The sequence below is a fragment of the Pseudonaja textilis genome, chromosome 3, assembly GCF_049901715.1.
Source record: "Pseudonaja textilis isolate UNSWEBS1 chromosome 3, rPseTex1.2, whole genome shotgun sequence".
Taxonomy (NCBI): Eukaryota; Metazoa; Chordata; class Lepidosauria; order Squamata; family Elapidae; genus Pseudonaja; species Pseudonaja textilis.
In genome coordinates this window covers 78,059,916-78,085,650 of record NC_141992.1, presented here as the reverse complement: position 1 = coordinate 78,085,650, position 25,735 = coordinate 78,059,916, and the positions used below count along the sequence as shown (strand labels likewise).

General features: G+C 39.6%; 1 protein-coding gene across 6 annotated transcripts in view; it reads left to right on the top strand.

The window, feature by feature from the left end:
- Positions 1-804: 804 nt before the first annotated feature.
- The window catches only part of EVI5 (ecotropic viral integration site 5), an 82,919-nt gene continuing 57,988 nt past the window's right edge, over positions 805-25,735 (top strand). For 2 of the 6 annotated variants that reach the window (XM_087930167.1, XM_087930163.1), the window contains exons 1-3: positions 805-863; positions 19,032-19,249; positions 25,528-25,717. In XM_087930167.1, coding sequence (XP_087786293.1) covers positions 19,101-19,249; positions 25,528-25,717 — 339 coding nt within the window. In that variant the 5' untranslated portion in view covers positions 805-863; positions 19,032-19,100. Of the gene's footprint in view, positions 864-7,606; positions 8,261-19,031; positions 19,250-23,733; positions 23,844-25,527; positions 25,718-25,735 lie in introns of those variants that run through there. The other 4 variants (XM_087930165.1, XM_087930162.1, XM_087930166.1 and 1 more) reach the window with 2 other exon arrangements.

Below are 25,735 nucleotides of genomic sequence, written 5' to 3'. Positions count from 1 at the left end.
CATTATGTTGTAGTATATCAGGAGATCATTATATAAAGACATTATATGAGTTGATACAGTAGGCCCAGCTGCAAAGCACATCTATTGGGGGAAATGCGGTACATAAGAAATGTATGTAGTAAAATACGTCAGAGAGAATGAATGCGTGATGAATGAACATGGATTTAATAGTAGTCTTTGACTTATGACCATCCAAAATTGGGGCTGGAGTTTCGATTGGTAAGTGATACGGTTGTCAAATAAGTCATGATCACATGATTGGACCCTATTTTAAAACAATTTCTACTGCAGTCATTAAACAAATCAGGCATTGTTAAACCAGTTTGCAAGGCTTGTTATTGAGAACCACTGCAGAAGTGCTAACCCTGCAATTGCCTTAATACAGTGAAAATTACAGTTTCCATATATAAAAACATACCTATAAAGAATGTAAAGCAATATTTTATAGGACTAATTTTCCATAAACAAATGTAACCCATCTTACAAAATTAACGGTACATATTTGAATCATTGTTAAAAAGATAGCAATGCTGTCAGAATGGGATAAATTCTAGCATCAAACTGAGTTTCTGCAATCCCAGTTAAAGCAGGCAACTTACACTCTTTCTGATATTTGTTTATCCAGTTGCCTCTTTCAAGATCTTATTTCCTCTTTATTATGCTCCAAACATGTCTGACTTTGTTTCTAGTGCCATGGTCAGCAAATAATTTTGCTAGATGCCTAACTCGGAGAAGGAAGTGGGTAACTGGCGAAGTTAAATTTCACTCCCAGAAAAAATGCTTACAAACAGATTCTGGGACCACAGACATTGTTTTCTCCATGCAAGCAACTTAGTTCCTGGGTGGATATACTAAACAATCGGGTAAGCTATCTTCGTTTAATTCTTATGTACGGGCAATTTAGCCATTATTTAAGCATGCTTCCTGCAGGCTAAAATGTAATTGACCAGATGGAATCCCTTTGGCGTCTATGAGATACCAGTTACTGAACTCTCATATGAGGAATGCTCAGATGCATCCTCAGATTGATAACGAGACTAGACAACCTGTTACTCATTGGGTAATCATTTCAGAAATGTTTTCTGACCTAGACTGAGAAACAAAATGACCACAGGTGGGCAAAAGAGTAGTAGAAGCAGGAGCCACTTCAGGCCTCCTGCCAGCTTTCCCTTTGAGTTTTCTTGTAAGAAGCTAACAGGGAGCATCAGAAATTCTTCCTCCCCTCCCCTATCCTATTTGTAGGTCCAAAAGTATATATGTTTACTATGAATGGGTGCACATTTCCCATGAAATAAAACTCTCTGTTAACGTTCCCCCATCCCAGCATGATAAAAATACTTTTGTAAAACTTGATCCTATCCCATATACATTCAGAATTTAAAACTGTACGTTATGCATAACGAACAGAGCAATCTCTGTTATGTATAGCTGTAAGTAATTTTGCAGAAACTGTATAGGCTTCCCCACTACGGTCTGTTCAGTTGGGTAAACCTTCCTTTTGTTGTGCTAGGATTAAAGGTAGCCGGAGAACTGGCCCTACCCAGGTAGTGCTCCTTTAGCAACTGACACGTTTAGTGGCCATTCACAGTTACAACTGTGGTGAAAAATAACTATGCGACTGATCCTTGCAAGTTATGACATTCGCAAGTCTGCAAAAACTTAAATAAGATCAAAAGCACATTCGGGTTCCACTTAGCAACTGCCTCACTTAACAACTGACTTGCCAGTCACAATTGTGGTTGCTACATGAGGACTATCTCTGGTACAACTCTTACCATTGCTGCTTGTATGAACACTTGCCTAGCAAAAGTAAAGAACGGGCTAGAGTAAAAATTGTTCAACTACAGCAGACATTCTACAGATTGCCCCATGTTATAACTTTTCTCACCACATATTTTTTTTTAAAAAAAAATTTTATTCAGTTTTTCACATTAAAAACAAAAATCTCTTTTTAGTGGACAACATATTTCCGGGTCATCACCTTTACATACAAATATGACAGCAATTATACATTCATATATGCATACTTAATTCTATTATTACCTTTTCCATTCCAAATTTTTAGTAAGGAGAGAAACGAACACATTAATTCTAGCCTCTTTCATTAATCTCAATCGAAACATCTTTTTGTTTCATTTCAATTATTTCAAATATAATCCTTTAATATTTATTTTAAAAATAAAGATAAACAATATATGCTTGTCTAATAATAATAATAATAATAAAGGTTACCAATGTCTCTCCTTGCTTTTAATAGTCTACATTAACTTATTAATTTCATTGGTTCTTCAGTCTGTCATATTCCCTTTCCATTACACATTCTTTTTATAAATTCTAGATTAATACAAATTTTAACACTAAAGAAAAAAAAACCAAGTATAGGTTTCCCCTCTTTTACTGCTTTGAGTGTGACACCTCAATGATTAAAATATACCTTTATTCCCTCATCTTGATTCCCAATAAATGATTGTTTTTAAGAAGTTACAATAATAATCATTACATCATTGCATTTGGATTCCGCAGCATATTTCCCCCCTTAATTTTTAATAAGAGTTATCTGTATCTATATTACCCTATTTTCTAAATATTTTTAATTGCAAAAATATTCTTATTACCCCTTGTCACCCTGCAGAATCCCCTTTTAATTCATCAACCATTATCTCTGAAACAATTTCTTTTCAACATTTTACTATTTCCGTATTTCTTACTGCTTCTCCTCCCTCTCTTTTCCCCATATCTTTTCTCATTCCAGTTTATATCCCTCTCTTTCTTAATATCTTTCTTTCCCCTTTTCTGCTGGGTCTTTCTGCCTTTCCCGACTTCACAGGTATTCCCTTTGATTGCCTTCTTAAATCTCAACTTTTTAACCGTTCTTCTCTCCCCACTTCTTTGTAGTGTTCTTTGTGTTAGTTGTCTATTTAAAATGTCTTTTATGCCTGTTTATTGCCAAGATATTTTAGTCCAATTTAATTAAATCTTTAGTTCCAGCTTCTTCCTTTCCCAGTTCGAAGCCCCGCTTACTGTCAAAAATATTTTCTTTTTTTTCCCCTGTCCCTTTGTAATTTCGCTGCTCGCTTTTCTTTTCTTAAAAATTCCATGTTACCTTAATCCTGGGGTACTTTTGTTTAGTTGTATTGTCCAGTTGTCCCGGTTCAGATGTTATCCACTTCTTTCTTCCCTCCTGCACAAATCTTAATCTAGCTGAGTCTTCCTCTTCGGGGTGGCCATTTTAAACCACCGCTGCAGTCGTCTTCGGGGGGGAGAAAGACCAAAACAGGAGGGGAGATGCGGCTTCCCTCAACCTGGCTTGCAGCTTTCCCTTGCTCCGCCGCCCCTCCAAGGCAGCTTCAACCCCTAATCGTAATGATCAGGGCTCTCCAACGAAAGAGCACAGACCATAGCCGCAGAGAGTCGCAATCTACGGTCCGTCAGCGAGGAGGCTCTGCCTTCTTTTTCAACTTTTCTCACCACATTTGTTGAGTGAATCACTGCGGTCCTTAAATTAGTAAGTGGTTGTTAAGTGACCCTAACTTTGACTTTGCTTGTCAGAAGGTTACAAAAGATGATCACATGGCCCTGAATCATTGCAACCTTCATAAATATGAGTCAGTTGCCAAGAGTCTGAATTTTGATCACATGACCATGGAGATGTTGCAACAGACGTTAAGTGTGAAAAATAGTAATAAGCCACTTTTTTCAGGGCTGTTTTAACCCTGAACAGTCATTAAATGAGCTGTTGTAATTTGAGGAACACCTATAGTTGTTTAGGCTTACAGAAAATCTTTGACTTAGGACCACAGTTGAGGCAGGAATTTCTGTTGCTAAGCAAGGCAGTCCAACATCACATGCCAGCATGGCTTATTGATGACAATTTGAAACTCCAGACACATGTGAGTCATTAAATGAGAAGCAATGGAGTTCCCAGCCTGGCTGAGCAGTGTGGCACAAAGGACTACTCACTGCCTCAGATGGCCCCAGCCACCCCAGCCTATTCCTAGTCGCAGCCGCCCTGGTCACCTTGGCACGCCAAAGCCCCTGCTGTCTGTGCTCTGCTATCCTAGCTGGCCATTGCCATCTTCTTGGTCTCCCTGCAAGCAAAGCATGGGTGGTTTGGCCCCTTCAAGAGGCAGTTGCTGACCATGTGAAGCTTTCTCCCCCAAATCTCATGAGGACATCACCATGCACAACCAGGAAGAAAGCTTCCTGTAGTATCCTATATACAAGGGGGGGGGGAAGCAAAGCACCCCCATGGACATTATTGCAGCAAGTGGCTGTGAAATGCCTGAATTTTGAGCACATGAGAACGGGGGTGCTGCAATGGCTGTAATCTCAGGGACAGGTTGTCAGTCCCTTCGTTGAGTGCTGCCTTGACTTTGAACAGTTGCTGAACAAATCATCATAAGTCAAGAAATACTAGTATAAGCAGCTTCCAGGAGAACGCTAACTCCACACTCACCCTCCATCATGGAGGGAGAGATCCTTGGGACAAAATAGTAGGCAAAGAACAGAAGAACAATGAATAACATTAACTTTTATGGTGCAAAGTGACCACAGGCAGGGTTGGGATTCCTGGCTGAATATAAAGAGTTAGATAAACTCTACAAAGGCTTCCATACAAAATTTCTTTATTGGATTGTAATAGGCATCCTCAAGGTATAACTCACAGTTATGTTGAGATTCATCTAATGTCCAATCTTTGCATAGTCGTCTTCATAGTGTGAAAATATAGTTATTTTCATCCCATAACGATGGAGCAAAGGGAAAGACACCAGCACGATGCTGGGGTCCAAGCAAGAATAAAGGAAACTCCCTCAACCCAACCAAGGGTCAATTCAGTGACCAATCAGGATTACAGATGTGATCACATGACATGAACTACATTTCCCATGAGGCATTAACTACATTTCCCATGAGGCACTAACTACATTTACCATGAGGCATTCCCTTAAGGGAACAGCTCTCAATTCCCAATTAACTATATACTGTCTGAACAGCACAGGTGTTACTACCGGTTTGTTGATGCTGTGTGCGCATGTAAAAAACTTAAGCTGTGCTGCCCGGACAGCTGAAAAGCGCTGTGCGTGGGTGTGCAGCATTTGAAAAGCCACTTTTTTTACTCCTTTTTAAATCTTAGCTGTGCCACGCAAAGCAGCTAAGGTTGAAAAAGCAGGAAATAAAGGACAGGTAAGAGCCTGGGCAGGTGGGTGGGCCAAACAGCAGCAGACACAGAACCAGTTCTGTGTCTGCTGCTCTTCAGAACTACCGGTTCTGTAGAGCCGGGCAGAACCGGTAGCATCTCACCTCTAACCACAGGTGAACTTTAGGACCACAATGGAGCCCCAACTTTCTGTTATGTGAGACATTTATTAAATGAGTTTTGCCTTTTTTTGCCACCGTTAAGTGAATCACTGTAATTGATACATTAGTAAGACAATTGTTAAGTGAATCTGGCTTCCCCATTGATTTTGCTTGTCAAAAGGTCGCAAGAGGGGATCGCATGACCCTGGGACATAGCATCAGTCGTAAGTATGAACTAGTTGCCAAGCACCTGAATTTTGATCAGGTGATCATGGGGATGCTACAAAGGTCGCTAAGTGTGAAAAATGGTCATAAGTCACTTTTTTCAGTGCTGTTGTAACTTTCAGTGAGCACTAAATGAATAAGTTGAGGACTACCTGTACTCAATAGCTGCCCATCACAGGAACTTTCCCTTCTTGCACATCCACAATATGTTCTGTGCCTCCATGTTGCTTTCTTCTTCCCAACCCCAAACCATTGTTTTATAATTGATGATTTTAATATTTTTATTTGTAAGCCGGCCTGAGCTGTTGGATACAAGAAGGGCGGCAAATAAATTTCAGAATAAAATAAAAAAAATAAATAACCGAGGGAATTGAAAATACTTTGCTGTTCCAGTGATAAAATAATATTGTCCTTCCGAAGGAGCCAGTCGCCTTCGTGATTTTGGTGCTACCTGATGTGCTTTGCAAACCTTTTTCTGGATAGCTGTTAGGCAACCCATATGGGGTAGGATCAGCTCACACCCATTGGCTACTTAATACTGGTACAGACATATTTTATCCTTCTTCCCTCAGCCTTTTAGAGCAATACTGCTTTCTGACCAATGGACTGGTGTGTTTCTTTCAAGCCAGATAGTATTTACTAGTTTTCAAAGCTGTTTCCTGACTTGTGGGCCTGGATAGCCCAAATAGCAGCTGGTCAGCAACAAGAGTGCATGGGGGAGGGGGGAAGGACTGTGCCTTGAATCAGTGTAGAATAGAACATAGAATAATAGAGTTGGAAGGGATCTCAGAGGTTTTCTAGTCTAACCCCTTGCTCCAAGAAGCAGACCCTATACAGTACCTTTTCAGACAAGTGAAAGAGTTTTCTCTTTTCTTATCTGACAGCACTTGTCAGATAAAGTGCTTTAGAATTTAGGCTAAGGGTCTTCAAACTTGGCAAGTTTAAGACTTGTGGACTTCAACTCTCAGAATTCCTGAGCTAACATGATTGAAGGAGGAACTCTGGAAGTCCACAAAAGTCTTAAAGCTGTCAAGTTTGAAGACCCCTGATTTGGGCTGTTCCAGAAAAGACTTATATCTCAAGGTCCCTTCCAAACTCTGTTAAAATCTGAACAGAAGCATCCAGGCCAGCAGTTGGTGAGTGGGGGTGGCTGCACAATGGAGTGCAGGAAAGCTGGCCTGAGCAATCTTCTGCAAGCCCTTCAGCTATCTTTGGGATTGCCTCTGAGTAAGGTTTTACAGTAGTGGTGTTCTGAAGGGGTTAAGAGTAGGTTTGTGCAACAGCCCACCCCATGCCTTTAGTTTAGGCTCTTGTTTGGGTTGATCCTAATCTTCTGGCTTCCCGCTTTCCCCAGCCCTCTCTGCCAGCCCCACAGCGAACACCTTCCACCAAAGGGGTAATTCTGACATTACAGGCTCAACCATACATCTAACTGTCATAGCAGTGATGTGACTGACAAGACTTCTTCTCCCCCCCACTTACTGGCTTTTAAACAGTAGAAGGACATCACGGGCAGTTTTCTGGGAAAATTGGGAAATGTGGCTATCCATTCTTCTCCTACAAACTAGGATGTAACAGATGCTCTTGAGAGACTGATAATAAACAAAATAATTTTAAGAAAAATAAGATATTTAACAATAATTTAATAAAATATTCATATGTTTAATTATTTATTAAAAATTAATACACTTTTTAAAATTAAAAAAATAAAATAATTTCATAAGAGCGGGAACAGCGAAATCCTTTCTGGTGTAATGTTTAGCTAGAAAGGCAATCGCAGAATTAGTTCTCACCCAACCATTTAAGACAGAAATCACAATCCTTGGGTTCACGCAGCACTCTAAACCTCAATTGAAACTGGCGCCTTTGGATTAAGCTCTTCAGGTTAAAAAAGAAAAAAGAAAGTGGACTCCTTTCCTTATTTTAACCCCATTTTCTCAAGCTGGCGCCGGATTCTTCAAGGCAGCCAAAGAGCCCGGCGGCAACTCGCGAGAAGCGAAAAGGTTCTTAAAAGGAAGCCGGCCTCGCCGCCTCCGACGGGGCTGACCTCTTTAAGGACCGTCTGCGCGCAATTCCGCCAAGTACACACGTGCAATCCAGACACGCGCGCTCAAGCTTGCACCCTCTCTTTTAGGCCTGTATCTGCGGCTCCGCGGCTCTCTCTCTCTCTATCTCTCCCCCGCTCCCTTCCCTCACGGCCTCCTTCATCATCGGGCTTTATTTTGTCAGCGGCCTCCGGTGAAGATTTTTTTGGGGGGCGGGGGGGGGATCCTGTCCTCCCGACCGCAGTCGCGGGCCTTGCGCACCGGGATTGCGCCTGCGTACGCGAGTGACTGACACACACACACACACACACACACACACACACGAACGGACGTACTTACACACGCGCGCACACACACACACACACACACACGGACGGACTTACACGAGCGCACACACACACACGGACGGACTTACACGCGCACGCACGCACGCACACACATACACACACACATATTCTGTCCGCCAAGGGACATGGCCCCGTTTCTTGAGAGCGGAGCGGCTCGCGGGGTCTAGGGAAAGGAGGGGGGGCGGGGAAGGAAGGAAGGAGAGAAGGAGTCGAAAGGCGGGACGCCGTCCGGGCGGAGAGGTCTGACCAACAAGAAAGGGCAGCTGCAGCCGCGGCGGCTCCGGGCCGGGCTGCAGGAGAACCCGATGCACGCAACGCCTCGCCTCCCTGGCAAAGGCTTCCAAGGTGAGCGCGGAGGAGTCGCCTGTTCTTGCCTTCCACTCCAAGGGAGCCTTTCTGCCGAAGCAGGGAGGGAGGGAAAGAAGGAAGGAAGGAGAGGGAAACCTCCCCGGCTCTGCCCGCCTCCGTCCCACCGCGGTGGTCGTGGGGGGGCGCAGAGGACCCTATCCTAAGGAAGGAAGCCCCCCCCCTCTCCTCCGGCCGTTCTCCGGTTCTCTCTGGACCGCCTGCCGCGTTCTTGGGCCTGTTTCTGGCCTTGGAAAAAACTCTCTTGCCTGGGCGTCGTATCGGCCGAGCACGAATTGTGGCATATAGATAGATCTTGGAGAAGAGTTGCTCTGCCTGTATTAGTTTCTTGCCCTTAAAAGGCTTAGGCTGGCTAGGCTGTCGTCACGCTCCAAGGGATTTCCTCCTCTGCCTCTCGCCCACGACCCACCGGATTTCCTCTTTCGGGGGTGGTGGAGGGACCGGGGATGCCTTGGGGGCTGTGGTGGGGTTTCCCACTCTTGTGATCGCGTCCCTTTGTTCCCGCGCAGGAAGCGCCGATTAAAAAAAAAAAAAAGCTTGGGCCAAACTCTCAGGAAGTCCAGAAGTCTTGAGTGTCAAAAAAGTTTTTTTTCTCTTCCCCCTCCCCCAGCTTTCCGTGGGAGAGGTATGGCAAGAGTGCCTCTGAGATTCCACCGAGTCCATTTTGTAATTGCTGTCTGTGTGCGCTATCAGATTTACTAGAAGTGGCTGCTTAAACTAGGGGTTTGATGGCCCCATCTCCATTCCCCCTGAACGGTTTCTATTAATCTGACAGTTTTTACAAATGACTGTTTCTTTAGTGGGCCCATCCCATTTTTTTCTTTTGTTTGTTTGTTTGTTTTGCTCCCCCAGATACTTCCCTGTGTGTCTTCTGTGCATACTTCTAAGGTTTCTGTTGGAGGATGTTTGATCTATACTTCTATCTATACTGCATATAATACAGCACCCTTGACTGCAGTATATATATAAAATAAACTATCAATTCTCTCTGTTAGAACAAGATAGCTAAGGTAGGAGGAAGATGGTTACTGGTCTGATCAGGAGCTGAAGTAGAAGAGTGAGCTGCTGTGTTAAAAATAATTGCTGGTCTTTTGACTTTCCTTTGTTTAATGGGACATTGTGAGATTAGGAGAAAGTATTTTGGGCTAGACTTTCTATTGGTCATACTGTACTTTCCTGTGTCTCTGAATGGTTATAATGATAAAAGATACTAGAATCTCAGTTCTTTAACAAGGAAAAGGCAAAACTTCTAAATCTGCAACAGTAAATTATTGGGTTTTATTATTTTAAAAAATCCATGATACTGAAGGTAAACTGGATGGCTAAAAAACGCCTGTTAATATGTTCAGATCTTGCCTAAAATAATAATTTAACCAAATTACTTATTTTATTTTGAATTGTCTCAGAAAGACAAGGCAATCTTGTATTGACCTAAAATTGTTGCTTTCATTGGGCTATGATATCTATTAAATTGAAATGCAAATTGCTGTTTGAGAAATAGTAATTTACGCCAATTTCTTGTTTATTAAGGTGGTCCTTTATAAGGTTTCTGAATATTTTATTGAAGCAGTTTTAGGAAAAGATCCTCCTCCCCAACTTAAGCTATTACAAACATTAGTATGAATTATATTTGTCCCTTGACTTTATCCCCAAAAGCTCAAGGCAGTGTAAACATCATTTCCCTATTCACCTTTATACTGTTAATAACCTGGAAGGTTAGACTGACGGACAATCACTGCCCCAAAGTCATTTAGTGAATTTTCATAGTTGAGTACTGATTTTAATGTATATGTCTCTAGTTTTAGTCAGGCATTCTTTTCTATAAAAACAGTTTTAAATGTCAAATTTATATCTGCTAGTGTTCTGTTTGGGAAAAATATTTTTTATTTATCACAAGGGTTGCTGAAGTTGCATAAGAAAGAGGATGAATTAGTGATTAAGCTTCCTTTCTGCAAAACATATTCTCTGCTAAGTCAGCTGTTATACTTGACAATGATGTAAGTTATCCAAGGACAGCTTTCCAGGAAGTTTAGTTTGCTTGTGGAAGGACTAAATTCTTCCTGAAAATTTCTTTCAGAAAAACATAGGTAGCATGTCAAAATAAATGAAACTAGAATACACTTTATACTGAAAAAGCAGAGATGCAGCTCAAATTGTTCTGACAATTGTATTAATTGCACAGCGTTAACAAAATATTAATGAACTTTTTAAATATTTAAAGCATTTCAAGTCAATTATTTTTCTGCACATGAAAACAGATGTTTTATCCTCAACCCCTATTAGTTCCCTCCTTTTCCCTATTCTACTTCATGCCATTTTTAAAATCTATATTCCTTTCTGCTCTAGAAATTCAATTTAGGTTCCTTTTTTCTGCTTGAAATTCTTTTGACTTTATTCTTATGTCCTGTTCCATCTCTGCTCTGCCCATTTTTTATATTCCTCATCAGTCTAACTGATAACTGATTCAGATTCCATGCTAAGCCATAGTTGGATTCCAACTATGGAATCCACTTGGTAGTCTGAATCCCTGGGGGGAAAGCAAAATGGGAAGTGATGTGGGCATTTTCTTACCACATTACTCTCTTAAGGAGAATGGATTGGTTTTTTGTTAAAATTTGTTGTTCCTAGAGGATGTGGCAAAGAACTGCAAATTGTGGGTACTTGGAACACCCCCCTCACCCCCACCATAAAATACCAACAGGACAAGGGTGTGGCTTTATTTTGTTTAGGCCTATTGTGAGGAAATGCTGAGGAAGAAAAGATGACCTTGAATAAGGTAACAGATCCCTAGATCTAGAGTAGACAGACTTAATAGCATTAGGAGATTTGTAACTAATCCACTTTTTCAATTTTAATTTAATACTGTAGAGTTGAAAGGAGAGAAGTTAATTTGATTAGGATAAGGCTTATTTCTCTCTTGTATTGTCATTTGTCATTGTTGTTCTGAAACAATTGTGATGGATTGATATAGAGGCCTGTAAACAAATGTTCAAACATAAATCTTCTAAAAATAAATGCAGACAAACACAAACATTGTAAGATAGAAACATGGACTCCTCTGCATAAGATGTAGCTTTATTGTATCAATGTTTATTTCCTTACCAGAGCAAAAAAAAAAGTTTTTTTTAAAGATAGTCATTTTAATTAAGGGATTGTTTAATTTTGTCTTTGCTTTTAGATACCTTCTGATTTCTGAGGTTTAAGCCAGGGCAGAGAAGGTAGTAGAATGATTGTAAATGAAAGTGAAATCCATGCATTGACATAAAACGTAGTATACTGTATATATCTTATAGACTGAATTGTTGTGTCTTATCCATATATTTAATAGGCATATATTAAGTTTTTACAATTGGGAATTAATTTTGCTTCAAATGACAACTGAAGGAACATAGAAGAATAGACTTCACTGAATCATAGATTAGTAGAAACTTGAGTTATAAATTTGTGAAAACAGTTATATAGATTTTTTTCCTTTTTAATATTTTAAAATTATTTTAAAATCTTTTTCTATTTGGAAGAAAGTAACATGAGTAGATTGCCATACGTTTTGACTTTTATATATATTTGCTAGGCAGTTGTGTACGAATTGTAGGTTTTTTTATACAATGAAATGAAAATGTCAGAATCTGACATTAAGGACAAGAATAGTCCTTAATTTTAACAATGCGAAGTAATTGAATTAGCATTTAACCCTCAGTATTTCTCTTGAAAGTGAAGGGATTAATTCCCAAGAGCAGAAAAATAAAGCACAGTTACTTAAGAACTAGGTAGATTGCAGTACTTAGCTGACAGTGGTTAATCTCAAAAAGTAAACTATGTTGGACTGAGATTGTAGTAGGTGGACATTACTAGGAAACCTGAAGACTGGTGATAGACCGGCATTAAGAAAAAAAATCCAGAAATTAATTAAAATCATCTCTATTGTGTGAGGAAAATTGCATTGATGCATCCATGAAGTCATAAAGGGTTTAGCTTAGCTTGAAGCAATCTTCATTACAGATAGTCCCTCAAATTACAACGGTTTGTTTAGTGATTGTTCAAAGTTACAATGGCGCTGAAAAAAGAGACTTATGACCATTTTTCACACTTATGACGATTGCAGCATCCCCATGATCAGATGATTTACATTCCGGTGTTTGACAATCGGTTCATATTTATGACCGTTGCAGTGTTCCGGGGTCATCCCCTTTTGCGATCTTCTGACAAGCTTAACAACCATGTTACTAATTTAACAACTGCAGTGATTCACTTAACTAATGTGGCAAGAAAAGTTGTAGACTGGGATAAAACTCACTTAACAAATTTCTAACTTAGCAACATAAATTCTGGGCTCAGTTATGGTTGTAAGTGGAGGACTAACTGTATTTTAAAGAATTTAAGCAGAAAAGAACTATTTCCAAATAAGTTTGGCTAGATGTGTTTACATTTTCTGATCTTTTAAAGACTTTCTTCTCCTCCATGCTGCATCGAGAGCCCGGGACGGGTTGACTCCTTCCTATGATGTCATAGCTGAGTCTGTACTAAGATATAAAAGCCAGCCCCCGGGAGAGACCCCAGCTTTTGACTCAGCTCCTTTCAGTCAGTAGCTGTGTCTCTGAAAGCGTTCTGTTAGATAGCAATCACCAGCGATCTTCAGTACTTGTTTCCTCTCTTCAAGCAGCTCCCAGGGATCTGGGCAGCTGCTCTTCCAGGAGAACAGGGCTCTCTTTCTCTCTCTCTCCCTCTCTCCCTCTCTCTCTCTCTCTCTCTCTCTCCTGCAACTTTGGGAGCAGCTTTACAGAGCTCTGTGCAGGCAAGCTGGGCAGTGTCTGTAGACCTCCCCCACGCCTGCAGTTTGGAGGGATTGTAAACATGATCGGCAAACTGATAAGAGCTCAAGCCAGCTGATCGTGTAGCTGGTTGCTGTGTTTTTCCCTTGCTGACTTCGCTCGGGGCTCTGTATAGCCTAAGGAGCGATTCTTCAATCTTGGAGCCTGTTTTCCTGTAGTCAGCGGCCATCTTGGTTTCAAGCCTTCCACCATGAGGTGAGTGGCCATTTTGTAAGCCCGGGGGCCATTTATACCCTAAGGGGCTTAATAGAAAAATTTCTGAACAGCTTCTTTCCAATGCAAGAGCCTTTCATTTTACAAATGGAGCAAGATAAGGCTCTGGCAGAGCTTCCCCCCACCCCAGTGGAACAGTCTCTTAAGCCCAATAGGAGAAAAAGACGTAGGCAACGCACCCAATCAGTCCAGAGGGAGGTGGCTGCTAAAATCAAAGCTAAGGCTCTAGCCCCAAGAAGGCAACTCAGGCTGAATTGAGGGCAGAGAAACGCAGACATTCAGCTCTACAGAGGCAGTTCAACAGAACTATTCAACAGAAGAGAGTGCAACTACAGCATGTTTCAGGTGATACTCGTGGGCCCCCACCAAGCCCTCCCAGGAGAGGAGAAGTTATCTATGAGCCTTTCCATCCTCTATCCTGGTCTCCTGAGGTTCTTGCAGTACAATGATCCTCAGGATTTAAGCAGATCTGGGCCTTATTTCCAACAGGCTTCTGTGCCCTATGCTCCACCCCCTCCCTCCAGACCTCAAACCTCTCCTCAGTCTAGGCCTGAAGCCACCTTCACTCCCACAGCAGTGGGCCTTCTGCCTCTCCCTTTGAGCATAGACCAAGGGATATCCAAGATGTAGTCTCATCAGCCATTAGGCAGGGATTAGCTGAAGGCTTCAAGCAAATTCTTCAACCTGTGGAAAGGGTTCAGGCCCGTCTCCCTTCTCAATCTATAAGTTCCTTGCCGCATCATCCTGATTTACACAGGCCTCGGGACCTCAGGGTCCATTCTTCTCTACCAGAATGGGAGGAGGTTGATAAGGAAGGAAGGCCTTCACCATCTGAACACAGTTACTCCTCTCATTCAGAGTGTGAAGAGGGTGAGACTTTTGACCAAAATCTTTCAGAGGAAGAGGCTTCTCGCCTAGAGCAGACATCCTCTGCATTGGTCTTCAAACCTACTCTCTTCAGACCATTACTCAGCAAGGCTTTGGTCACTGCCAAGCTGTCGCCAGAGGAAGTGGCTCCCGAGCCACAAGGAAATCCCTCTAGCCAAGGGGATTCGCTCTTCTCCAAGCCCTCATGAGAGAGGCTCTACGGCTGGGGTTATGGGCAGAGAAACACCTGTTATCGATCTCGGTGGACCACATCTCCGGGGTCGACAACTCCCAGGCTGACTGGCTCAGCAGGAGCCTAGTCGACCAGGCAGAATGGTCCATTCCTCCGTCTCTATTCATGGATCTTTCCCTCGGATTCGGAACACCGGAGGTGGATCTTTTCTCCACTCCTCAAAACGCCCAAGTCACCAGTTTCTTCACCAGGTTTCCTTGCCAGGGAGCAGAGCGGACCAATGCTCTTCGGTGCAGATGGCCCAAGGGTCTCCTCTATGCCTTTCCCCCGCTTCCCATCATTCTGGCGGTAATTCGGAAGAGGTTGGAGGAACGTTTCCTGACTCTGAAGGTAGTGTTCCTTGTTGCCATCACTTCTGCCAGGAGGATTTCCGAGCTTGCTGCTCTTTCCATCAGACAGGACCTTTGTTCCTTTCACAATGATAGGGTTGTTCTTCGTCTGGACCCCTCATTTATTCTGAAGGTTAACACCTGGTTTCACAGGTCCCAGGACATCATTTTGCCTGACTTCTGTCCTCTCCCGCACCATGAATTAGAGCGGCAGTGGCACACGGTAGACGTAAGAAGGGCTCTTAGAATATCCATTAAGCGCACTTCCTCCTTCAGGAAATCAGAAGCCATTTTGTTTCCTTTTCCACTTCTCACTTGGGGCACAAGGCCTCTTCTCCTATTATTAGCAGGTGGGTCAGATCTTGCATTGAGCAGGCCTACAAAGCTGCGGCCCTTCTGGTTCCCCGAGGTCTGACGGCGCACTCTACCAGAAGCGCGGCTACTTCTGCTGCCTGGGCAACCCAAGCATCCTTGGAGGAGATTTGTCGTGCGGCCACGTGGACATCCCTGTCTCCTTTCATAAGACACTTCCGTCTGGATGCTTTTGCCTCGGTTGTTCGGGTATTTTCCCACGTCATTGTAGTTGTACTTTTAAAGTTGTAGCAACGTTTCGGCAGAATCTCATCTGCCATCATCAGGCTTCTGTATAGTGTTCATCTGTGAGTCAGATTTTTACAGTGGTTTCAGATTTAAATTTGGGGTAGCCTGGCACAGCAATAGGCTGCCCCAAATTTAAATCTGAAACCACTATAAAAGTCTGACTCACAGATGAACACAATACAGAAGCCTGATAATGGTAGATGAGATTCTGCCGAAACGTTGCTACAATTTTAAAAGCACAACTACAATGACGTGGGAAAATACCCGAAAAAAGCTGAATGCCATACATATACATATACATATACAAATACATATACATACACACACACACACACACACACACACACACATATATATAATTATAATTAAAGAACAGTAAAGTTACTGTTTGTAAGTTTTACAGGATGTATGGTCATTAATTAAATATAGATTATCTTGTTTATGTTTGAGGATATGTTTTTCCCCATTCAGTAATGAGTCTTCAGAGTTTTACAAATAGTTTGATATTGCATATCAAATATTAATTATGCGCAAGGAATAAAAACAGAATCAGATTAGTTTTATGCAAAGATACATTCCATAGAACTAGAGTTTTACTTTATTCGACCCCTAAAGTAACAGTTGTTCAATACAGAGAAACTACCCTGGGAGTTGATGGATTCTTTCTTTGAAGATGTTTAAATAAAGACTATAGATGACCATCTGCCATGGATGTTGTAGTAGCAGATTCCTGCACTGGGCAGGGAGTTGGATTAAATTGTCTCCAAAATTCTCTTCCTCTCCCCTTACATTCTGTGATTGTATTATATTTAGAATGGCATAAGCAACACAGCATATATTTTGCTAACTTGTGAAGGACTTTCTACATGCTCTGAAAGGAATCCGCAGAAAGCATTTTCTTACTAATCTTTGAAGTACCTTTTTTTGCTTTCCTTTACATAGTGGAAATGTGTGCCTTTTGTGCAAGACATCCTCTTTCCACCTTTCGTTCATTCAATTAAATTGCCTCCTGTAAGATCTGATGTCTTCACTTTTTGATCTAAATCTTCTATAAAATACAATTTAATGTGTGAAATCCTTTGAGTGTTATACGTAGCCCACAACTTATGACTGCAGTTGAGGCTCAGATTTCTGTTTGCTAAACAAGTGAATCGCACCTGATTTTATGACCTATTTGGTGTTTAAGCAAATCATTGCTGTTGTTAAGTGAATCACGCAATCGTTAAGCAAATAACACCCCCCCTTTTTTTTGCTTGTTGGAAGCTAGCTGGGAAGGTCGTAAATGGGATCACATAACCCCAGGACACTCTGGTCTTCAGAAACACATGCTGGTTGCGAAGTTTCCAAATTTGCTGGGGATGCTGTGACAGTCATAAACACTTATTTCACTGCTGTTGTAACTTTGAATGTTCGCTAAACAAATGGTTATAAGCCCTAGATCTGTGTGTCCCCTTTTTGAAAACATGGTCATGTTTTATGGTGTTGAACAATTTTATAAATAATCCACTGTGGTTGCTTCTAAATCTGTCTAGTTATATTATATTAAGTTTACATAACGAAAGAAATTGCTAGAGTGTTATGGCTTGAAATGTTGATGTATTGGTGCTCAGCAGTTTCGGTGGGCTAGAAAGGCCAGATTTTCCTTAACAATGCAGTTTCTTACTCTGACTAAATGTAGGGATGTAATACACAAGAAACAGAAGTGCTGACCATTGCTGAATCTATCCAAGTGCTTACGATAGTATTCTGCAAATATTCAAATGTAAGTTTTTCAAGTTCTCTGAAAACTCGCTAAGAAGATAGGATATCAGCTTCCCTATTTCTGGAAAAGGTTTCAGCTCGTAAGTTTTGTCACACTAAAATGATAAATATTTACTTCTTTCAGATTAGGATAATGGCTATGAAATTTATGGTAGTGTTAAATTTCTCTCTCATAAAAACAAAGGTTCTCAGTAAGTACTTATTTGGACTTAATCACAACCAATGTTTGCTTTGCTCTTCATTGCTCTGGAGCTGATACTGTGTTCTCTTTCTGAATGTGAGAAATGGATCACAGTTATCTGTATGCTCTCTTTTGCTTCTTCAATTGCTTGTTTGCTTATTTCTTGATTTTATTACGTAGCTTAGAGATGGAGATGCTATGGGACAGAATATTGTGGGGAGGATTTCTTTCACCTTTTATTTCTGACGTTTAATTTGCATTTATCCTATCTATGCTATGGATTGCTTTGGTTAAGGTCACAAATGACACTGAAAGGATTACAATCCATGCTGCTAGTCCTCAGGTAATTGGGACTGAGGATTCCATCTCTAAGCAACCCAGTCATAGAGCATGATGTCTTCATGTGACCACACAACTGCACTGACGACAGCAGCTTCAGCAATTTCAGTCATTAGTAGCCTCTTATATAGATAGTCCTCGACTTAGTGATCGTTTGTTCAGTGACTGCTCAAAGTTACAATCGCACTGCAAAAAGTGGCCTAAGATAGTTTTTCACATTTACAATTGTTAGAGCATCTATTGTGATCATGTGATCAAAATTTGGATATTATGCTTCTGGTTCATATTTATGATGGTTCTGGGATCATGTGATCACCTTTTGCGGCTTTCTGACAAGCAAAGTCAGTGAGGAAGCCAGATTCACTTAAAGAACCATGTTACTAACTTAACAACTGCAGTAAATTTACTTAACAACTGTGGCAATAAAAGTCGTGAAACGGGGTAAAATTCACTTATCAACTGTCTCACTTAGCAACAAATTTTGAGCTCAATTGTGGTCATAAGTTGAGGACTCAACTGTAAGTGTCTCCCAACCTTTGCTATGCCTTAATGAGCCTTCTTTGCTCAGCCCCACCAGGTGCCGTAGAACCGGTTGCTATTGTTAAAAGTTTGTCAGGTTCCAGTTGTGTAAATAGCTACAAGCTGGTTCTTTTCGGTCAAATAACATACCTCCAGAAGTATATGAAGAGAAGTTATTCTTAATCTAAGGTAGGACTAGTTCTCTGCAAAGGTACAGTTGGAGTACGTGAGCAAGTAATGGAGATAATTAGCCCACAGAGATATTTTTTCTCCGTAACGTGTTGGCGTATCTTCTACTTTCCAGAACTTTCAGGCTTTTCTATAAGGCTTTTTGTGCTTTTACTTGTTCAACAGATATAATGGCATCATAAAAGCTCAGGGAATACTTTGACATTTGTGGGGGTAATATGTAAGTTAGAGATTTCTGATCTTTTTTTTTTTAATTCATTGGTTGCATAATCAAAACTTGCACTTATGTCTGTGGAGATTCTCAGTCATCCAGGTCATGGTTGTCCCAAAGGAGCTTTTTCAAGAGGCAGCTGGACTTTCTGGTTTTTCTTTGAAGACATTTTGCTTCTCATCCAAGGAGTTTCTTCAGCTCTGGCTGGAAACTCTTGCTGAAAACATAGGAATTGGAAGAGTTTACCAAACATATCAACTCTGTGAACAGATACATCCAATTCACATGGGAATGGGAAAATCCAGCCAGAGCTGAAGAAGCTTGTTGGATGAGAAGAGAAATGTCTTCAAAGAAAAACCAGAAAGTTCAGTTGCCTCTTGAAAAAGCACCTTTGGGACAATTCACACTTATGTGACTTTTTGCAGTGTTAAACAAAATGTTTTTCCTCCCCTCCTCTAGGTGGCGACAGACAAGGTTGCAGGGAGATTCAGTTCTACTCTCTCATGGGTGAAGAACACTGTCAGTCAAATGGCCAGCCAGGTGGCAAGTCCATCTGTTTCATTACACACTACATCCTCCTCTACCACACACTCCACGCCAGCAGCGTCTCCGTCATCGCCAGCAGAACTGAGTCCTGATGACATAGAGTTACTGGCTAAATTAGAAGAACAAAACAGGTAGGTGACCACCACGTTGACATTTATACAGATAGTCCTCAACTTACAACAGTTGACTTAGTGACAGTTTGGAGTTACAACGGCACTGAAAAAAGTGAGCTTTTCACACTTACGACCATTTTATCATTGCCATGATCCCATGATTTACATTCAGATGTTTGACAACTGACTCAAATTTATGACAGTCGCAGTGCCCCGGGGTCACATGATGAATGGGGAAACCAGATTTCCTTAAGAACTGGGTTACTAACTTAACAGCTGCTATGATTCACTTAACAACTGTGGCAGGAAAAGTCATAAAATGGGGCAAAATTCAGTTAACAAAATTCTCACTTAGCAACATAAATTGTGGGCTCAATTGTGGTATAAGTTGAGGACTACCTGTGCTCTAGTGGAAAGACATCCCAAGATAATTTGGCATTCTTTAAAATAAAGCTGCTTTTAGATATTTATAGAAAATGCTTCAGCATTCTCCAAAGATATAAAATAAATTAACTGGGTTCGTCCTGTTAGAGAAAAGTTTCATTTGCTTTGTCCACCATCACTTGTACAATTTTGAAACTATTTAATCAATATTTGTAGTGGTCTGACTCAGAATGACTAACAACAATATACCTGTGTTTACAAATGAGTTAATTTAAATTATATGTGACATGTACGTTTCTGCAAGTAAATCACCAGGGCATTATTTGGGTTGCTTTTTTAAAAAGAAAATATTTATGCTTTGTTGAAATCTGAGCTGCTGTATTGTGTATGTATTCAAGATCTTCAAATCTAAGATTTTCTTCCTTTAAGTCATTCTTACTTTATTTTAAAATCTTTGTAATGCTTTTGGAGTATGATCAATCAAGGCAGTGTTGACTTTATTGATCATCTAGATCAGGGATGTCAAATTGGATGCATCATGGGCACCCTGCGAAGGCAAAAAATATTGCGATCACGTGACGCGATCAAGTTTGACACTCATGATCGAGATAGATCTTTTACAGGACGTTTTTTCCTCGCGTGGTTCTTCAGTCATTCCAGTGTTACAACCACTGCTGTAACTGAACCCATTCACTTTGTTGCTGGCAGTCTTTTGTCATTTTGCTTCTGTTTCTCAGAATTGGAGACTTCTCAGGAAATCTAGGTTTTGCGTAATATATCCAAAAAATGATCATTTGCAGTTGGTCTTTTGTCTCTCAAGTCATAAATCTGGATTGGTAAATTGTATCATCCGCTTGTTTATTTTCTTGGTCATCCATGGATTTCTCAATAATCTCCTTTAAAATCAAATTTCAAAAGCATTCTTTATATCCTGCTTCTTGTGGAGGAAATTTTGTTTACAAAGAGTATCAGAGAGGAAATATAAATTATATGATCCATATCTTTGTAGATATAAACACACTCAGGGCATTTGAATATTTTTTCCCCAAAGCCTTAATTGCTCCTCTAGTAAGTAACTGCCCAAAGTTGTTGAGTGTGACAGTCCGATGGTATACAAGTTTAAATTATAATGATTGGGTGCCAGATGTTTTGACTGGATTTGGCATTTTTATTCACCTATTGAGTCCTTCCTAAAGTCCTGGGATAGGCAGATGATGTTTGAAAGTGTTATTGTTGTTAATATATACACAACAATAGGAAATCACCAACGCCAGTTCTTTAGCTGATGTGGGCCTTCATATACATCAAGTTCTTCCCAATATATTGGCATAGTATATGTGTGGACCTAAGCAGTGTGGCCTTTTGTAATTGACAGAGGGAAATTTTCTTAACCCAGAGATTTTCTAAATGCAGTCCAAGATTTTTTGGTGTGACCCCAAGTGTGTGGATAGCCACTGGGACTACCATGACCTGGTTTATGCCGCAACCTTTCAACTTTGATCTTGATACTTTGTGATCTAATCTAGTTATTTGACTTCTATTTTACTGCCACCTGGAATTGCCACATCAGTTATGCACACTTTTTCTTTTCAACCACAGTTATATCTGGTGTGTTTCCAGCCAAGAATTATCAGTCTGTATTCTGAAATACCACAATATTTTAACCTGCTCATTTTCAACTATTTTTTCAACTGTATATACCAGGGGTGGGCAAACTACGGCCCGGGGGCCACATCTGGCCCGTTGGTCTTTTTAATCCGGCCCGCCAAAGATTGGTACAGAATTAAGGTTTGATGTGAATGATTGCATTCATTTTATTTTGACTTGTAATGACAGGCATTTCGACACCAGGTGGCGGCCCGTCTGTCAAATTTTAAAAGTCAATGAGGCCCCCGAGCGAAAATGTTTGCCCACCCCTGGTATATACCCATAATTTTTTTCAACTGGCACATGATATAATTCATTCCAGTGAATCATTTCAGTGACTGTGCTGTGTTGTTGTTTATAATTAGTTTGAACAATCTTCTTGGACAATTCTGGAAGTTGAAGTTCATACATCTTAAAGTTGCCAGGCTTGATAAACATTGATTGAAATAATCTCTTAAATATATGTTCCTTTAATGAATGGAGAAGATCATCTTATGTCTTACAGGTAAGGTAGATAAACTCCCTTCAGGAATACTTAATGGAATTTTCTTGGCATAGAAAAACATAGAAATGGTTTTACCTTGCCTTATATATCAGTTTGTCTTTTTAGCATAGGTTAAGCCTTGGGGTTTCCTAGAAGTCTCCCATCAGCCCAGATAAGATCTGCTAGATGGTGCCACCTAGTGGTGCTTCTGAATGGTACAATAATGCATTAGATTATTATAATTATTACAAAAGGGTAGTTTCTTTTAATCTTGAAGTAAGTATTCGTTGTTGTGAAAAAATTACATGAGAAGCTGTTTTAAATACTATTTACAAGCCTATGAAACCCTTAATAGTATGAATACAGTGAACAAAATCTCTCTTCAGCTAACCAATTCCTTCATGAGAAGGAATCTCTTGTTGAGTTTGATTATTTTATATGTAGTATCTTTTATTGTTTGCCTGTCTATAGAGGCCCAGTTTTTGGACATTCTGTTGTTAGAAGAATAATCTCATTGATAGCCTTTGAAAAACATTGACTATATAAAATACTTTGGCCACTTAAATATTTTCATTAATTTTTATGAAGGCCTCTAATAATTCAAAACCAGAAATATGATTTATATTATATATTTATTAGATTTAGGTAACATTTTTTTCTATAGGAGCTCAAGGTATCATAAATAGCTCTTTGTCATTACATCTTCTCCACAAGAACAACTTCTGAGATAGACGGGTCCGAGAGAATGATTGGTCCAAAGTCATGCAAAAATGTAATGGACAGTTAAAGGGGAAAAAAGATGTAAAAGAAAAGGAGGCAGTTTATGTGAAAGGAAAAGAAACATTGGTAGGTCTTGTGAAAAAAGTGAATCCTGGTTCTGTATGTAAATATGGAGTTCTGTACCTCTAAACAAAAACAATATATATCTACAATATCTATTCCTACAATGTTATAATTAAATAGAGTTTTAATTCTTTATATACTCCAGATCCTCTGAATCATGAGAGAATATAACAACTTCCTGCTCCCCCTGGCTAAGCTACTAGGGAAACAATTCTTAAGAGAGCAAATCAGCTCAGGATAATTATTAAGTATCTTAATAGGGTGTTGGCAGCAATATTTTAAGTACTTTTTACTTCCAAAATAATTTTAGAAGAAATGCTGTTTTGACCATTAACCGGGTTTCATCACACCTATACAAATCTTTACATGGTGATCCGAACTTCCTTTCGTTCAGCATATAATTAAGAATTGCTACTGTGGTTAAATAACTGAGAAGGGACTTATTTCTTGTCTGTTTATATATCCAGATCTGATCTAGCCCATAAGTTAATGATAAAACGACAGCAAAGGCAATGTAGGCAGTTTCCTATCCTTGTTATGCTTCACTTAGTTCTTTATAGGTTGACCTCGTATCCTGTGTTAAAATACTTTTCTTCTTGTTGTTTAGATCATTGTCAACTGGCTGGTTTCACTGTATTTTTTCCAGAAATGAGTGTGTTTCACATGTTTAGCCTACTTTCCCCCCAACCAGCAAGTCTTGAGTTTTACCCACTTTCACACATGTATAATGTTGTTTTTCGGAAAATTTCTGAGATTGTGGTCCACATTTTATCAATTGATAAAGATTATTTAAAAAAACACTACCATCTTTTGTTTAGTGGAGGGACCAAAGGAATATTGGATGATGTCATCGCTTATAAATGTAAATGCCTTTCCTTGCAAACTTCAGGAACTACCAGCCTAGGTTTGATAAAAGTCTGAGTGGAGTTCTAAAATGACTACATTGTGTGTTGGATAGGGGAATCTTTTTGATCTGTGTAGATGTAGATGAGTTTACAGAAATATGTCTATGAAAAAGAAGAAACACTGATATTTTCTCCGGACACATAATATAAAAGATTTTTTATACAATTAACAAGTTAAATAATGGGTTAAGTCCTTCCCCCGTCCAAAGTTGGTTTGGTTCAGTCCCAGTGAACAACTGGTCTTGTTTGTAAAAGGTAAATCATTAATGGAAAGGAAATGGCTTACAGTACTTTATGTTTATGGCATTAAACTCAATCTTGTTGATTAAAAAGCTATGAACGTATTCAGGTAAGATATTCATAATAGAATAATGATCAATATTTTGCAATATAGGTGTTTTCTACATTGCGGTTTTATAGCATTAGAACTGAAAGGAGTGTTTGCTTTTAGAATATACCCTGCATTTTTTAAGCTTAGTCTGGAATTTGGACTTGTTTATTGTGAAGCTCGTAAAGAACAGAGCTTCTTGGAATAGAGCCTTGCAATTTTCCTAGGTTAAGTAGGTAGATTCATCACAATTTCACACTTATATTATTAGAATCAAAGAAGTAGCATAGTATCTATTAAGCCATTTGAAAATTGAGAGAAAGAATATGCAGAAGGTCTTTCATGAATCCTGTAAAAGTGCACATATGATTATTTATTTATGTATTTATTCAGTTTCTGTGGCCACCTGTCTTGGTCAATAACACTTCATTTCATGAACATATTTTCTTTAAAAAGGTGTGGGAGTCAAAATCAGGGCGGAGACACAATAACGCGATAGAATAAATGGCAGGGGAGATGTTTAATTCTTTCTATTCCTGATCAATTTTCCTGACAGATGGTGAGAGGCTGAAATTTTCAAGCCATAGTCTATGCTTGAGAATGGTGTTGAAATGTAGGATGTGCCTATGCTCCTTTTGTACTCTTACCGGCCTCTCAAAGTAAAATTTCTTGCTGGGAATTATAGTTCTCCAGGAGAGATAGGATCTTTTAAAAACAAACTGTAATATTATGTCATTGCCAGGGCACTATATTTTTGGGGAGTCTATATAGTTTAGCTAAGCTAATCTTATTCTTTTGAACTATTTACCTATTATATGTACATGGATAGTTGGACAATGGAAATTGATTCTCCCATGTCATTCTTATTGCTAGAGAATTAATCATAAGCTTGTTCTTTCTGATACTGATTACTCAGGTTAAAGAGCTGAAGTTGGTTGCAAGTTATGAACAAGTTTTTTGGTTATTTACTTATTTATTAAATGTATATGCCACCTATCTTGCTGTTCAAAGTCACGTGTGTTTACCTAAATTAGATGTAGATGATTACAATTAAATATAGTCATATTTCATTGAAATGTCTATGTAGAATTTATAATACATATTGTAATATGTATATGTTTCTCATGCATGTATATATAATTAGACAACCTATGAGCCATTAGGTCATTCTTTCAGAGATATTTCCTTACCTATATCAAGAAACAAAATGACCACGGGCAAGCAAAAAAAGCAGTGGGAGTAACAGCTTTAACTTCCCCACTGACTTTGCTTGTGGAAAGCTGGCAGGGAACATCGGACATTATGATCATGTGATTGCAACTAACTGCAGAAACCTGCAGCCATCATAACTTTGTGAATACAACTGGTTTGAAGAGCCTTAAAATTTCCATTAAACAGGAGTAACATGAGCATTTTGTATGCATTGTTTAACCTAGCAGATTTGCAGTATTTGATTCAGAAATGTTTGCCCCATGATGCATTGTTTGAGCTAATTGAAAGTTACAGACTGAAGAGTTTTAGTAGTATATAAATACATGCATAAAAAGTTTTTCTTTTTCTTTTTTCTTTTTGTTCTGTTTAATCAAAAGCATAAAAGTCCTTTTTGAAAAAATAAATATGGTTGTAGTTTAAGAAACACTTTGTACATAGTTAAATTCTGTTATACAATTTGACTTGGGTTACTCTATTTTGTGTTTTTCCTCAGATTGTTGGAGACTGACAGCAAATCATTGAAGTCGGTAAATGGATCAAGAAGAAACAGTGGATCCTCACTTGTGTCTAGCTCATCTGCTTCTAGCAATCTTAGCCATCTCGAAGAAGACTCTTGGATCCTCTGGGGGAGAATAGTAAATGAATGGGATGATGTACGCAAAAAGAAAGAAAAACAGATTAAGGTTTGTTGAGTGTTGTTA